This window comes from Dromiciops gliroides, chromosome 6 (assembly GCF_019393635.1).
Source record: "Dromiciops gliroides isolate mDroGli1 chromosome 6, mDroGli1.pri, whole genome shotgun sequence".
NCBI classification, from domain to species: Eukaryota; Metazoa; Chordata; class Mammalia; order Microbiotheria; family Microbiotheriidae; genus Dromiciops; species Dromiciops gliroides.
Window position 1 is genome coordinate 96,415,504 of NC_057866.1, and position 17,249 is coordinate 96,432,752.

Below are 17,249 nucleotides of genomic sequence, written 5' to 3' on the forward strand. Positions count from 1 at the left end.
TACAGATAATACACGTGTGAGTATACACATAGGTACATGTCCATAGGTATGAACATGTGTAAACATACACATAGATGTATCTACAAATATGTGCGTATTTATGTTGGCAATCTGCCCAGCTCTGTGTGTATAGAAATAGATATTCTAGTGTTATCAATACCTTGCATTTCAATACCATATACAATATTTTAATATTTCTTCATCTTATTTGATGTTCACAATCCCAACAGATAGGCAAAGCAACTTCTTTGTCTTCCCTCCCACACAGGGTGGCTACGAGGAAAGCACCATATAAAACCCAAGAAGACTTTAATCGTAAACATCAAATAAGAAAATGATGTGAAAACACTATGGTATTGAAATGCAAAGTATTGCTCACCCAAGGACAGTTTATATAAACACCATGTAAGAGAGAAACTGGCCACCCTTCAGTCATTAAGGACAGTAGCTCCCGTTTATAAGAACACTTTGAAGGTTTATGAAGCATTTTTCTCAATTTAACCCTGTGGAATGAGTAATTAGTTACTGGGTTCAGATCCTGGTTCTGCCACTTACTAGTTGGGTGGGCAGTTTCCAAATCCCTAAGTCAAGTAAAGGGAGTAAAGCATTTGTATCCCCTGGCTCACTGGGTCCTTTGGAGGAAAGCCCTTGGCGAACTCTTAAAGTAGATTAAAAATGCGAGCTTCTGTGTTCACTTCGGCAGCACATATACTAAAATTGGAACGATACAGAGATTAGCATGGCCCCTGTGCAAGGATGACACGCAAATTTATGAAGGGAAAAATGTGAGCTATTATTTGGTACCTTTCTTTAAGGGAGGTCATAGCCTGCTGGCCCATAGAAGGTGCTTGATAAATGTTTGTCATTGCCCCTCATTTTAATTATAAGCCAAGTGAAAGTGTACCCTATTTATAACCTGAGTGACATTATAGACAAACATAACTTATTTAATGATGTTAATAGGTTTTTAAAGGACTATAGGGCTTTTGAGGTCATCTAGGCCAGGGCTTCTTAAACTTTTCCCACTTGTAACCCCTTTTCACATGAGGAATTTTTACACGACCCTGGGTTTACAGGCATATAAAACAGGTATACATAAACTTTTACCATTGCCAAATTTTTCATGACCCACAGTTGAAGCAGCTTTGATCTAGGCCAACCCCTGCATTTTGGAAACAGGTAGTTTTTACTAAGATGAATTGAGGTCGGGGCGGCTAGGTGGCGCAGTGGATAAAAGCACCGGCCCTGGATTCAGGAGTACCTGAGTTCAAATCCGGCCTCAGACACTTGACACTTACTAGCTGTGTGACCCTGGGCAAGTCACTTAACCCCCATTGCCCCGCAAAAAAAAAAAAAAAAGATGAATTGAGGCTGTTTGCCATGACGCACCTTCTCAAATCCCTAGACCACAACTCCTACTCACTCCTCCATTCTTCTGGTCTCTGCTAAGGTGATCAAATATGTGCTATTGATCCCATCACTGGCTGTCTCTGAGTAGATTCCCCTTTCAAAGCATCCTTTCCACCTCTATCTTTAATTTGTCCCAAGCTGCTGGCTCCTTCTCTACTGTTAAATATGCCCAGGTCTCTCCAATCCTTAAAAAATCTTCACTGGACCATACCATCCCCCCCAAGCTATTGTCCCATATGTCTCCTACATAACCCAGCTAAAACTGTCTACACCAGCTGGTTGCACATCCTCTTCTTTTACTCCTCAACCATCTTTATTCTGGCACTTGACCTCATCATTCAACTGAAATTGCTCTCTCCAAAATCACCAACCATCTCTTGTCAAATATAATGGTCTCTTCTCAGTCTTCATCCTTCCGGATAGCTCTGCAGCAAATGTGACAGTTACAACATCTAGATATTCTGAGATTCCATGAGACTGTCTTCTATCAGTCCTAGCTGACCACTCAGTCTCCTTATCATCGAGATGACATCTCCAAGTATTCCCCCAGGCTCTATCCTAGGTCCTATTCTTTTCATACTTTCTTTTGGTGACCTCAATTCCCATAGATTTGTCACCTCTAACCAAGTAAATGAAATCCATAACCCAGCCCCAGTATGTCTGTCTGTCCGACTCAGCACAAGCTATTAACTGGACATTCCACACTGAATATCCTAAATTCAACAAGTCCAAAACTGAACCCGTTCTTTCCCTCAAAATCCATCCCCCTCTGAACGCTATTTCTTGCAATTCATTTTCTTTTTTTAAAATGTTTTTCAATCGGATTGGTCTGAAATGGAACCTGGCTTGCTTTAATAATCTGCATTTCTCCTATTCTTAGCAATGCAAACCATTAAAAAATATGGCTATTGATAGCTTGAATTTTTTCCTTTCAGAATTTCCTGTTCATATCTATTGACCATATCAAGAGGATGGCTTTCACTCCTGTAAATTTGAATAGAATCCTTTTAATATTTTTTAAATCAGACCTTTATCAGTGAAACTTGCTTTAAAAATTTTTGCCAATTATATCTCCCTTCTAATGTTAACCACATTGGTTTTATTGATTCAAAGAATTTTAAATTACATGTAACCAAAATTGTCTCAATTTTACGATCCCTTCTTTGATCAAAAATTTTTCCCTTCATATCCAGAGACCCAAAAAGGAATGTTCTATTTCCCTCTAATTTGCTCGTGTGACCTTTTATTATCTAAGTTATGCGTTCATTTAGAGCTAATCTTGGTATATGCTATAAGGTGTGAGTCTAACTTTTTATAGCCTTGTTTTCTAGTTTTCTTAGCAGTTTTGTGGGTCTTTGGTCCAACTGTTTACAGGTTTATAAATTAAATTGATGGTATCCTCAATTCCTTAGTTTCCCTTCACTCTATATATCCAATTACCAAATATTGCCATTTCTGCTTCAACATCTATCCTGTTCAAGCCCTTCTCTCTATTGACAGTCACCACCTCATTTCAGGCTCTAATCGCCTCTTGCCTGACTGGCCTCCAATCTCTACTCCACACAGCTGCCATAATGATTTTCCTGAAGTCCAGGTGTCATCCCTCTAACCTATTTAATAAGTTCCAGGGGCCTTTTATTACCTTTAAGATAAGCTAAACTCCTCTTTTTGGCTTTTAGAGCTCAGACTGGCTTTAATAAACTGCTCTCAGCCTATCTTTCCTATTTTGTTATACATCCATTGCTCTCTGCTGGGTCAGCCAAACTAGCCACCTGTTCTCCACACAAGGCACCACGTGGTTCTGTGGCCTTGCACTGGCCGTTCCTTTAAAGTACTTCCTCCTCGCCTCTGCCTCAGAACCCTCCACATCCTTCAGGACCAACTAGGCACCCCCTTCTACACAAAGCATTTCCTGCTCTCTCCCCCCAACTCCTACCGAATGCTCAACATGGCCAACTGCCTTCCATTTATTTTGTATTACTCTGGTATGTATTTATGTACACATCTCTCTTGACAGGATGTGAGTTCCTGAAGAACAGGTTCATTTTTGGTTTTGGTATCCCTAGAAGCTAGCACAGAGCAGGCATTTGATAAATGTTTGTTGACTTTTTTGGGGTGAAAAACTCAAGGAAATTTAATCTTATAGAATAATTTTATAAATGAGACAGTGAATAGACTTAGACAATTTGGGAGTAGCAGAAATAGCTCTGGAGTCCAGAGAACCTGGATTTAAAAATCAGCTCTGCTAATTACAACTTGGGTTACCTTGGGCAAGTCATTTGACTTCCAAGTGAGGGGTTTAGATGAGATGATCATAAAGGTCTTTCTTCTGCCCTAAATTCTACAAGACTTTTGATAGTAGCCCAGATTGTCTCATCACCAAATCTGTACTTGAGGGTGGTTTACTGAAGTACTTTATGACAATATTTGTTTTTAATAGTCACAAGTCATAAATTATTCATAGCGTATCCATTGTTAAGCATTGATGAACTACTATTGAGTTCAGGCTTATCTTGGAAAATCTTTGATTAATCAAAGCACTTCACACACTGAACCTATATGGTTCCCCCTTAGTAAGCTGTTCAACTGATCCCTGTAGCTTTTCACATGCAAAGTCTGAATTAAATGGTAATAAAAACAATTCCACTTAGGTCTTTGGTATGTGAACATTTCACTTTAATGAGTACTTCTTGAACCAAATTGACTATAAAATTACATTTTTCCAAAATAAAACAGTAATCCACATATAATAGCCCAAGTAGAAAAGTTATACTTATTGGCACTGAATCTATGGAACATGTGCAGAACATGTCTGTAATACAGAACTCTGCAAGGATTGACAATGCCATGCACCAAGCTATAAAATGGGGTTAATTTTTGCCACATATGTTGTAGTAAACAAGGTAAATAAAGAGAATTTTGTTAAGAGTTCTAGAGCATGGTTTGGAAACTGAGAATTGAGGGTGTAGTCACAACAACCAAGAGTTTCTAGGACCTTCATCCTTCAGTTTCACCTTGCCCCAACAGAAAGACCTTTTAAGTTTTGTCCCAAAAGGTGATTCTTCTTAGAGGACCAATATATCTGCCCTTGTAAATGTGGGCATTCTGTACAGGTTGAGGATTTTTTTCTCAAATTAATTTGGATTTTAAAGCACTGACTGACAGTGACAAAACTTCCTTGGAAACTTTTCCTTACAACACTTTTAATTTAGTCATTTATACCAGGATCCTTGGGATGAAAAACACTGAGTCAGTAGCATTTGAGTCCTAATAAAAAGTAAAAGAAATAGTCAGAGGACAATTAAAAACATGGAACAGACTTCTGTAGAAAAGAAGGTCAAAGACAAACCTCTTCTTCATCTTACACAGAAGAATAATCATACACTTTACTCAAACACAAGTTTCCCCTTTAAAAGCTATTCTTCCATTCCCCTCCCTCCCCCTCCAATGTTAGGCAATTCAAAAACTCTACAGCTCAGTATGTCCCCCCAATGGGATAATTATTCCTAGGCTAACAAATTAAATTTGGGGCCATCGTCCAACATTCATATAACTTTCTAATTCCTGACGTTACTGTAAATGGAACTTGTTTAAAGGTAAACAAATAAAAACATAACTTTTTGTTGTTTCTAACAACATTATTTCACATCTCAACAGGGCAGAATTTATACACCATTTAGCAAAATGGGTTGTACAAAAATCTGACTATATTTGTCCCAACATTCATATAGTACCATGCAAGTTTCATTCCACATAGGATGAAGATATTTGGTAACTGATACAAAGTCTTTTGCATTAACATTCATTTAATTTCCTGAAAATAATATAATCTGAAAGTTGGGGGAATGTATATACCTTGGGCTTATCAGGGTAAATAATTTTAAAAATTCCACAAACTCAAACCTGAGCATGCAGTCCTTAATATTATTATAGATACAGGAAAAGAGTATCATTGAATGTAACTGGGATATAAGCAAAAATGCAACTGTATTCTATTGTATTCAACTTTTTAGAGGACTGGACAATTTTATTAAAAGTTTAAAGAGACCTAACTATCCCACAAATATCATGTCCCAATTGGAGAATTCATTAACTAAAGAGTTGTAAATTGTACAGTGGTCAAGAGCAGCATCTCTGTCTTACAAAGGTCTGAGATACCACGTATTTGGGGCTAGGATAGGATACTTTATAAAGGACTAGTTTTTAAAAGAAGTCTAATTAAAGATGGCTGGGCAAGCTTTTTGCATATTTGTAAAATCTAACTTCAGACCCTTTGTCAGTCCCTGGTGCCAAAAGATTAAAGTAATATCCTAAGTTTTTTTTTCTCCTAAGAAATTCAAAGATAAAAGCACCCAAAAGATGGAAATTAATTTGGGGGCAATCATAATCAAAATCTCTATAAATGTTCCCCAAACTCTGAGAACCAATTAAGTAAAAACTTTGAAATATAAACTTTTAAAAAGTTAACTTGTTCTATAGCTAGTTCTTTCATCCAAAAAAGAAAATTTCATTTTGTCAATGTTTGTGGCCTTACTCAGAAATATAAAGATGTGGAAGACTACAATGTAGAAAATTCATTTAAAAAAAATCACTTTGGGAAAGGAAATCTGTAAAAAAGAACACTTTTTTTAGAGACTTTCTAACCCATATCATAAAAGAATTTGGAAAAACTAAAATGAGGCCAACAGAATATACTTATTAATGTTAAAAATACTTCTCACAGTTTACTTACTATAATGTTTCAAAGTGTGCCCATTAATTAGGAGGAAATAGCACATTTTGACCAATTAAAAACAATCCAAATTTTGTTAAGAAAACAGCCACCTTCACACTAGATAGGTAGGTAGGTCTATAATAATACATTTTAAAGTTCTTAAAATTAACTATTATTTTGCAAAATTAATAAGCCCTGGCTATTCTATCATTTGACACATTTGGCTTTTAGTACACAGTATTTTGCATGATGCTTGAACTCCAGAGAAGAAAAATGGTAAGGTTCTTTTCCTTATAACATCTTTTCAGTTCTAGGGGATAAGGTGCACATTATTTTCATGAACAAATCCTTTACATCTGCCTCAAATATTTCTAAGAGGCTAATTCTAAAAGGAAAATTATCCAGGCAATAATTTTCCATTAAATGAGAATAATTTCTAAAAATTAACAACATAAACATATAGAATGTTAATGCCACTAAGTAAATAAATGCCCCCAAATGTCTTTTAGGGACATATACATGTATTTTAGTTGGGGGTGGAAACTGGGGTCAGGGAACAGCACCACCGTTACCAACAGTGAAATCAATTTTTTTCTTAAAACATTCAGTGCTCAGCAAAGTTGTTAAGAGTGGCTACCTATCTCCCAGGCAGGTTAATATTTACAGGGCTTGGGCAAATGTACTGCATACATTGATGGCCTCCCCTCATGCTACAAAAAGAGAGCTTTAAGAAAAGCCAGATATGATTAACATGGGATAACCAGATATATCTATCCAGAGTCTACCTCTCAAACATTTGGCAGTTTCTGCAGAGAAATCACTTTAACCTTGCCTGGTTACAAAATGGATAGTTACAATGTTCTATTTAAAAAAAAAAATAACCAGTGATACATAGCAATCTAATAAAGCAAAGAATACAGTAAAATTGAATTTCAAAATTCACTTGACTTCAGTGTCAATTTTCATAACTATCATTACCAAAAGTAGGTTTTTGTAAATTCTTTTTCAAGATGGATTTTATTCTCAGGAGATGTTAAAAGAAAAAGTAGTTGCTTCTCAAGTACTTCATTCTTTAAAAAAAAATTGTTAGAGATGCTCACTTTTTCTTCTTTACTACTTCCCATTCAGTCACCTTGATACTGCCCCCTGTGATGCCCCTAATTTCCTTTTACACCAAATAACCTTGGGTAGAATGAGAAAAGAGGAATATGAAATAAACTGTGAGCTCTTTGGAGTTTATATCTCAAACTTCCAAATGCAAGGATGAATTCTCAGAGCAGGAAAAAAAATTTTAAAGGAAATTATATATCTCTCCAATAGTACACCATGGCTGGGTGCTCTTTTACTTGTTGAAAAAAATAGAACTCCCCCCGCCCCCAAAAAATCTCACAATGGAAATCAGTGTAAGACTTGTCCCATCTTAAAAAACCATAACTTGAAACAGAGAAAAGAAGTGAAAGAGGGTAAAGCTATCTTTTCCCGCATTGTTTATAAATTTTGACCCACAATCAAAGCAAAACAATTATTCAGCTATACCCCCAAAATGCTTTCATACTATAATGTTGGATAATGGCTTATTTTAGACCAGTATCAATTCAAGTTTTAAATGAAAAAAGACCCACAAAATTTGCATGTAATGGAAATAGCTTTAATCATCAATAATTCTAAAATCTAAATCTTTCAAACCCTGAAAAAATAGTTTTGAAAAAATATACATTTTTATGATAGACTATGCTTCATTTTTTTTAAAAGGGCTACATAACAGATCTGCACTATAAAGGCAAACTATGCTAGTACGTATAAAACATTAAATGGGCATAAACTAGGGGCATCTAGGTTGGATCATGATTGCACAGGTCAAAACTTGTTAGCAACTCTGCCCATCTTTATATCAAAACACCTATGGGGCAGGAAACAGCACATAAAATCATTTTTTCCCTCAATTATTTATTTTACCTTTTAGCCTAAATAGAAACATACACATGCCAGGTCTAATGTCCCTATAATAGTCAAGTTCACATTTTTTGTATTGAAAAAATCAGGATATCATCAATAAACATACATTTCAATTAGTAATAATTTGTGAAATGAGGCTTAGCAAATATATATTTTGAGATTAAAAGCCAAAATTTTAAAAAATCATTAAAGAAGAACCAAATGAAAAAACAACACAAAACCTAGAAAGCGTTTTCCCAAAATGGTAAAGAATGATGACGAGATGATGGTGCATTTCAAAGATACGCCCATAAGAGGTGATAGGATTTTCACCATGGCGGCCATCTTAGGAAAAGTTGTTGTGCCAAGTTTGAGACTCTTACAGCTCTGAAGACTAAAGTGTTACTTATATTTTAGTTGTAATCTATAAATAGGAAAAAAAAGAATATGAAAAAAAGTCCTCTAAAATCCCCCCCTCACTATCCTAGGGTGCTCCTCTCCTTACAAAGGGATATACATTTCTGAGAAAAGATTTCACATTAACAAAAAAAGTTTTACAGTTTGCTGTTTTTATAAGAGCAGGAGAGATGACCAAACTCACTGTTTCAGAGGAAACCAAGTTAAAACCTTTGAAACAGACATCACTGTGGTATCTTCTGAATAAAGACACTGAGCAAAGGTCAAGCTATTTTTGTTAAACACTAAAAGTGTTTTCTTTTAGGAAATATGGTTTTCCACTCCACATATCTTTCAGGTGAAATGGAAAATAGGCGTCAATTTTTTTCAATCATGCCTTTTTTATCCCCAAATGCAGGAGGGAACCATTACATTCTTAGAAATTCAAGTGTAACTGTAATGTTGTGTAATAAGTTTTGTATGTCCTGAAAAATTCTGAATTGTGTATACCACAATTCATTATCAGTGCAGATACAGCAGAAACTGCTAGAGATGGCTCAGTGGATTTAAAAATGCTTTCCCCCCAAATGAAACCTGTACACTTATTAGATATGTAAAACGGTGTCCTTCGTTGACCCTATTCACAAGATAGATCCTTGTATCTACAAGATAGTGTTGGCAGTTAAAAACAAAACAAAAAACCACACACAAACACAAAACCCCTGAAGTCAGTCACTATTTGTACTCTGTTTTTCTCCTCCAACACCTTCTTTTCTTTCTCTTGGGCTTCAACTTAGTTGGTTCTGGGAAGGGTTTCTCAGTCTTTGGGTTTCTAATAGATTCCACTCCAAACTCATGTTCAGAGCAGCATAACCGTCCATCTTGTGTGGTGCTGAAGACTGTCCCATCTTGGTGGTCCTTGCAAAAGGAATTTGGGCAGAAATGACAAAAAGAAACTGACGGTTTGCCGCATACATCACAATGATGCCAAGGGCATTCCCATTTCCCTGTAATCAAAGATGAAATATTAATAGTCATAAGTATTAGAATTTTTTAAAATCCCCAAACACAAAATGTCAGTGTATAGACTTCTGCCTATATATTGACACTTTCTGGGGTAGGACAAGTTTCAAAAGAAGCCTGAAATTAGCTCTTATTATCATACCAATGACATATTCATCAAATCCCATAGATATGACAGCTTTCCCACGTGTCAGTTTAATTAAGACAAATTTTAAAAATCAATATTAACAATTGTAAGAACCTTGGTATAACATTAATCAGTAAAAACTAATTTTTAAAAAAATCATGAGTTTCAAAGACCCGTGAGAAAGGTCACAATTATAACAGTAATTATGGGGGCACAAAAGTCCCACCAAAGAGTCACTGCTTTTCTTTGGTTTCTTAAAATTTTGGGGAGGCTACAGCTATGATTTCACTGATAACAGAACTCCTGATGAGTACATGCCCTCTACCAATGTAGATTGATACCAGATCTGCCACTTAGTTGCCTCTTGGTTGCCTGCATTTTTCATGTGCTCCACAATTATAGTATTTCTGAGACTCTAGTAGAATAACATTTCTTAATATAGCACTGTTTGTGACTCAGACTCTGATAGTGACTTCTTATGTATGCCTGATTGTCTGCATCTTTACAAAATTTATACATTTATTGTTCTCACTGAGGACTAGCATTAAGTATACCATGTATGTTAAACCAGTATGGTGGTTTTAAATAGTGATTTTTCTTGAAAATAATTCTAGATTTTTTCATAAACCACAGCTTTGAGTAAAGCAATACTTACTTAAAAAACTGGAGCTCCCAGAATTATGGATTTGGAATTTGGGAAGGCCCTGGCATCAAGTTGAAATTTTCTAACAAATGTCTGTGTTTATAGCTAATTTTGTTTTAAAGACATTTTTAAAGAGATTGATCTATGTGATAATATCTTATTATTAACATGCTAATTGAACGATAAAGGCACTTTAACAGAAAAAAAGAGGAAATGACAGGGCAACCACTTCCTCATAATTGGAAGTCCTCAAGTAGAGGCTAAATGAACACTTGTGGAAAATATAAGTATTCCTGCTCAGGGATGAACTGGATGAAGATCTCTCTGCAGCTCAAATTCTATTACTAAAGTACCTAAAATCATCTTGAAATAGAACTGAATATGTCATGGAAAGACATAAAACACATCTAGGCTCAAACACACATTTTTGTACTGCTTTACCAATCTACTTGGTATTAATGTTGTCTAAAAAAGATTTGCATTTCCATTTTCACAGTTTTCTGCTTTCATTCTTTTAAGTAAGGAATTTCGCATAAAGTAAATAGTGCCATCTAGTGGCAAAAAGGGTACTTTTGACCCCATATATGGCTGACAACCACATGATGTTGATCTCCAGAAAAGGCTCTTATCTTTTGTTTTTCCATTTAAATTGAATCATGCTTTTATTAATCAATTCTTATGAATAAGGCAGTGTGCTCCAAATAGGTCAATAGAAAGGCAGACGGTCGGTATGAGAAGGCTGTTCTAAAGAACGTGAGTAAAAGATGACATCTTTCATAACAAAAAGAAAAGATGCTTAATCTATGGCAATAATGAGGAAGGCCTCCAGCACACTGGGTGGGCCCTCTATGATGAAGTTGTGGGAGGAGATGAATTACTCACACAAGATGGGGGGCATTCTTTATAACTGGAGAGTGCCCCCAAATAATGAACAATGATGAATTATCATTTTGAGTATTCATCCAAGTGGCTATTTCTTATTGTTAAAAAAGTCAAGCTGTGATCCTTATGGAAGCCAGCACAGCATAAATAAAACTGGCAGACCACAGGCAAGTAACTTAACTCTGCAGAACTTAAAAAATGGGTTATGGCAAAGCTCCCTTACAGGGTTTTGCTGAGGAAAGTACTTTCCCCTTGAATTGCTGCACAAAACTGAGGTGTTATCATTTGGGGGAGGGGGGAGTCCACGGGGTAGAGAAGAAATACCTGGAAAAAGCTCTAGAGTTGGAAATGTTAGGAGTCATGGAGTCCAACTGCTCCTTTTGATCAATGAGGAAGTGGAAGTCTGGTGACACAGCTAGGATTCAAGCTCAGGTCCTAGGACTTCACATTCAGGGCTCTTTCCCCTGTGCCACAGGGTCCACACCTGGCATGAGCTCATTAAGGTCATGCTGAACCAATGTTAAGATCAGGAGAATGTCGTAGATACAAAAGACCCTAGTTTCACCTTATGTTCTAGCCTTGTCTCTAGAAACATCCTCACAGACCAGGTTAAGAGATAAGGATCAGATAGTAACACTGAGCAAATTCATAAGTGTGAAATATTACAAGGAGTGTAACCTGCTAAACATCACCCTAAAGGAAGTTTCCAGTGAAGCGTCACAGGACTTTGACCTCATCTTGCTCTATTCACTATTTTTAGCAGCGACTGAGATCTCGAAGGTGGAGCGCTTATCAAAGGTAGGAGGAAAAGTACAATACGATGGAGGAAACCAGAATGAGAAAAGACCTTGACAGGCTGGATGGAACAAGAGGCAGACTATAATATATCATTTGAAGACTTATGAATTTTTCAACTCAGGTTCAAACAATTAGTTCTCCAAGGACAAAGGGGAAGATACAGCTAGACAATAGTATACAAGAAAATAAGGGAGGGAGGGAGTGCGCCCTCTAAAATGAATATAAACTGACAACAATGAGTAGAAGTCAGATGCCCAGAACCCAGGATATAACGATGCAGCTAGTCTCCATCCTGGTTATGCAACATCTAGCATACTATGTTCCGTTCTTGGAATGTTGCATAGACGGGATCTGCACAAGACAAGACTGGGCAAAGGAGCAAGACAACAAGATTTGACACTAAGCCACATATGCACTTGATGAAAGAATAATTTGAAAATGAAATGGTCTGCCATGAGGACTAGTATGGCCATCACTGCTTGAAGTCTTAAAGGTCAGGAAGAGCCTTCTGAAGGACCAGCTAGTTGGGAGATTATAGAGATAATTCATTCCTCAGAGAAGAGTTGAACTAGATGGTATAAAATAATCCTTCAACTCATGAGATTCTATAATTAAGCAGAATCAGTACTTGACTGTACAGATACTTAGGAATATCAAAACCACTCAAACTGCTTTTCAAAGAAAAGATGGATAAAATAAAATATTTAAATGCTGGAGAAACTGGAAAAATTGGAATACTATTGCATTGTTGATGGAGTTGTGAACTGATTCAACCATTCTGGAGAGCAATGCCCAAAGGGCTATGGGACTATGCCTAAGCTTTGACCCAGTAATACCACTACTAGGTCTGTATCCCAAAGAGATCATGAAAAACGGAAAAGGACCCAACACATGTACAAATAGAGCAGCTCTCTTTGTGGTGGCAAAGAACTGGAAATCAAGGGGATGCCCATCAGTTGGGGAATGGATGCACAAGTTGTGGTATATGAATGGAATGGAATTCTATTGTGCTGTAAGAAGTGATGAGCAGGCAGATTTCAGAAAAGCCTGGAAGGACTTAAGAGGACTGATGCTGAGGGAAGTGAGCAGAACCAGGAGAACATTGTACACAGTAACAGCAACACTATGTGATGAGACACAGCTTTTCTCAGCAATACAATGATCCAAGACAATTCCAAAGGCTTCATGATGAAAAATGTTCTCCACATCCAGAAAAAAAGAACTGTGGAATCTGAATGCAGATTGAACCATACTGCTACTTTTTTGTTTGTTTTTTCTTTTTACAGGTTTCCCCTTTTTGTTCTGATTCTTCTTTCACAACATGACTAATGCAAAAAAAAGTTTAATGTGATTGTATATATATATAACCTATATCAGATTGTTTTCTGTCTTGGGAGGGGGAATGGGAGGGAGGGAGAAAAATTTGGAATTCAAAATCTTATAAAAACAAATGCTTAAAACTATCTTTACATGTGACTGAAAAATAATAAAATAAGTTTAAGATAAAAAAAAATTGAGGGAGGGAGGCAAGCACCTTTCTAGAAGGCCAAAGCACAAGAGGATAACTATAGACCAATATTATTAATGAATATTGATTTCAAAAATTTTAAATAAAATCCTGTCAAACATCTACAATGATTCATCCAGGAATTCCATTTATCATGACTGTTTTTTAATAGTATTTTGGAACTACACAAATAAAAAAATAAACACACACACAATATCAAGTATTTAAAAAACAATTGTAACTGAAAGCAAATAAATGTTTAAGGGGTTAAAAGCAATGACTTGAGAGTTGAGTCTTTATAAGCCAATATCATTTTCTTCATCCTATCCATAAACAATGATATATTTGTAATCTGATGACATTCTGGGAAGACAATATGTGTATGAACCCAATTATAACTTAACTTACCAAAAGGTCGTTTAACCAAATCCAGACAGGAGAGATGATAAGCTTTAGTACAACATTTCCGATCACATAGTACCAGCTGACCCCCATCACCACAACGGAAACAATCATCTTCAGATTCTTTCTTCCCTTCACCTTTTGTTCTACGTCTCCTAGTTTTTTTCTTGGTCTTTTTGCCCTTTTCCTCTGAAGAAAGAGCAGCTGAGTTCTAGGGTAAACAATAAGTTGTATTTACTTAAAGAAAAACATTTTCTAAACTGGAAAAAACCCTACATTAGTAGGTTAGAGAAAATGCTGATAATTCAAAAGACTCAAAATCACAAGAAGGAATTTTAGAAAATTTCCTATTGGGACACGAAAGAAACTAAGATAAATTCCATATGGGGGGAGGGGTGGGGTAATAGGGGTTAAGTGACTTGCCCAGGGTCAAACAGCCAGTAAGTGTCAAGTGTCAAGTGTCTGAGGTCGGATTTGAATTCAGGCCCTCCTGAATCCAGGGCCAGTGCTTTATCCCCTGTGCCACCTAGCTGCCCCCTCCCCCTGGGGCGGGGGTGGGGGGGATTCTTAAAATGACTGTTACTAAATCAGTTTGAAAAAAATAAAAAAGTATTTCATGTAAGACTTAATTATCTTAGGCTTAATTTACCTTAATATACAAAAAAGATAAACAATGAAACTGAAAAACAACATAAGAACCAGTGAGAGACCCCTGTTGCAACAAAGGTGTTAACAAATTACAGAAAGGGTGAAGAATTTTTTTTCTCCCATTGAGGATAACTAAGAATAACAAACTCATGTTTTATTGTTCACAAAGTGCTTTCCTCTCAAACACATAAAGGAAATTGAACAGAGGGCTGATATGACTTGCTCATAGTCAGAGCTGGAGCCTAGACTCAAAGCCAGTTCTCTCCACTGAAGCATAGAAAGAATCATTGAAAGGTCACATATAAATATAATTTACATTAGTGCTTTACTTCTCCATTATCCATCTCATTCTCCTTCCTATGAGATAAAAATATGAAATGTTACACTCAACTACTTCTAAAGTTAAGTTTATAGAACATAATTTAAAGGCATCAACTCTAGGCTGTATCACAAGTAATTTGAGTAACATTACTCTGAAGACCATGTAGCACTCTATCAAGAGCTGAAACTGACCCTCAGATCAGAGTTTCTTTACCCTTGCCTTAGATGGCCGTGCAGAGTAGCTCAATCTTGGGCAGTTTTTGTTGTTGTTGTTGTTTTAAAAACTTTGCCAGACCCAGTGATATATTCTTTTTGTTTTGTTTTGTTTGTTTTTTGCAGGGCAATGGGGGTTAAGTGACTTGCCCAGGGTCACACAGCTAGTAAGTGTCACGTGTCTGAGGCCGGATTTGAACTCAGGTACTCCTGAGTCCAGGGCCGGTACTTTATCCACTGCACCACCTAGCCACCCCCCAGTGATATATTCTTAAGCAAGGAAGTAAATAGCACTCTTAACTGATTATATATGACCTTTAATTAAGTGACAAGAAATATTAAACGTCTAAAACTCTGTAGGGAAAAATCAGGTCTCTTCCATTACTTCTTACCATCCACTTTTGCCTCTACTTTCCAAATAAACACTAAGGATTGTATACCTTTCCCATTCTAGCCACATAGATTACTAAATAAGAAAACTGCCAATTTTTAGTTCTTTTTAGAACTGACCATTGACCAACTTTCTAAATGCCACCATTTATACTGAGGCATATTTATTTGAAGCAAATAAAGTTCATGGGGGGGGGGGGAGATTAACTTGTACCAAGTTAACATATACCATGCTGTTTGCATTAAGGGAATTTTTTTTGCCACACATCTTGCTATGCAATTTAATTGCCCTTGCTTAAAAAAAAAAAGAAAGTTTAATTAAATTATTGCTATACCTTTGGTCTATCACCAAGGAATCCACTACAGTTAGAGGCACCACATCGACAGACAGTTTTTTCATTGCCCAGACAATCAAGGTTGTAATTAAAAGTCAGTTCTGTCCCTGGGAAAAGAAACTCATTAGCATGGAAATGTTGATCTTCTTTAAGCAGTAATAAATTGCTCTGCATTATGACCATCTATTACATTCTATGGGATTTACTATTTATATTTAAATATGCTTAATACATGAATCATATTTGTTTATTGAAATTATTAAAAAGACCAAGAAAAATGAAATCCTTCACAATAAAGTAACAAGTACTGAAACAAAACTAGAGGGAGGTACACTCTCCTATTTTTCTTTTTCTTTTTGTTTTGTCTGTTTTTCCAGATCAGTCATTAGCTTCCATTTGGTCAATTCCTAGACATCATCTTCCAAGAAATTGTCAAGGAAAACTGCCCTGATAGCCTAGAACCAGAGGGTAAAATACAAATTGAAAGAATCCACCAATCACCCCCTGTAAGAGATCCCAAAATGAAAACTCCTAGGAATATTATAGCCAAATTTCAGAGTTCCCAGGTCAAAGAGAAAAGAATACACTAGAAGAAAGGGAAAGGTGAAATGGGGTAAAATATCTCACATAAAAGAAGCAAGAAAAAGCTTATACAATGGAAAGGATGATGGGGGAGGTAAAGGGGAGTAAGTCAACTTTACTCTCATCAGAAATGGCTCAACATTCACATCCAATTGGTTATAGAAATCAATCTTACCCTGCAGGAAAGTAGGAGTGGAAGGGGATAAGGGAGGTGGTGATAGAAGGGAGGGTAGATTGGGGGAGGGTACAGTTAGAAGCAAAACACTTTTGGGGAGGGACATGGTAAAAGGAGATAGAGAATAGAATAAACAGTATGGAGAGGGAATAGGATGGAGGGAAATAAAGTTAACAATAGTAACTGTGAAAAATATTTTGAAGCAGGTTTGTCTGATAAAGGCTTTATTTCTCAAACAACTACATCAAATTTATTAAAATAAGAGCCATTACCCAATTGATAAATGATCAAAAGATATGAACAGTTTTCAGATGAAGTAATCAAAGCTATCTTTAGCCATATGAGCCAAATGCTCTAACTCACTATTGATTGGAAAGATGCAAATCAGAACAATTCTGGGGTACTACCTCATACCTATTAGACTGGATAATAGGACAGCAGAGGAAAATGACAAATACTGTAGGGGATATGGGGAAAATGAAGCATTAATGCACTGTTGGTGGAGTTGTAAACCGATTCAACAATTTTGTAGAGCAATTTGGAACCATGGCCAAAGGCCTATAAAACAATGCATATAACTCTTTGACCTAGGAATACCACTACTAGGTCTGTATCCCAAAAGAGATAAAAAAGCAAAAGAGAAAAGGACCTTTATGTACAAAAATATTTGTAGCAGCTCTTTTCTGGTGGTAAAGAACTGGAAATTAAGGGGATGCCCATCAATTGGGGTATGGCTAAACAAATTATG

The 17,249-nt window shown here is 36.4% G+C and overlaps 1 protein-coding gene and 1 non-coding gene across 5 annotated transcripts in view; one reads left to right on the forward strand and one right to left on the reverse strand.

The window, feature by feature from the left end:
• The first annotated feature begins 687 nt into the window (after positions 1–687).
• LOC122733096 lies at positions 688–791 on the forward strand. The gene has a single exon (XR_006353700.1). It is a non-coding gene; the product is annotated as a U6 spliceosomal RNA (small nuclear RNA).
• A 4,656-nt stretch (positions 792–5,447) lies between these two features.
• The window catches only part of NSD2 (nuclear receptor binding SET domain protein 2), a 125,392-nt gene continuing 113,590 nt past the window's right edge, over positions 5,448–17,249 (reverse strand). For all 4 annotated transcript variants that reach the window (XM_043970026.1, XM_043970023.1, XM_043970024.1 and 1 more), the window contains 3 exons: positions 15,745–15,851; positions 13,844–14,048; positions 5,448–9,462 (listed from right to left, as the gene is read on the reverse strand). In XM_043970026.1, the coding sequence (XP_043825961.1) occupies positions 9,191–9,462; positions 13,844–14,048; positions 15,745–15,851 (584 nt within the window). In that variant the 3' untranslated portion in view covers positions 5,448–9,190. The remainder of the gene's footprint in view (positions 9,463–13,843; positions 14,049–15,744; positions 15,852–17,249) is intronic.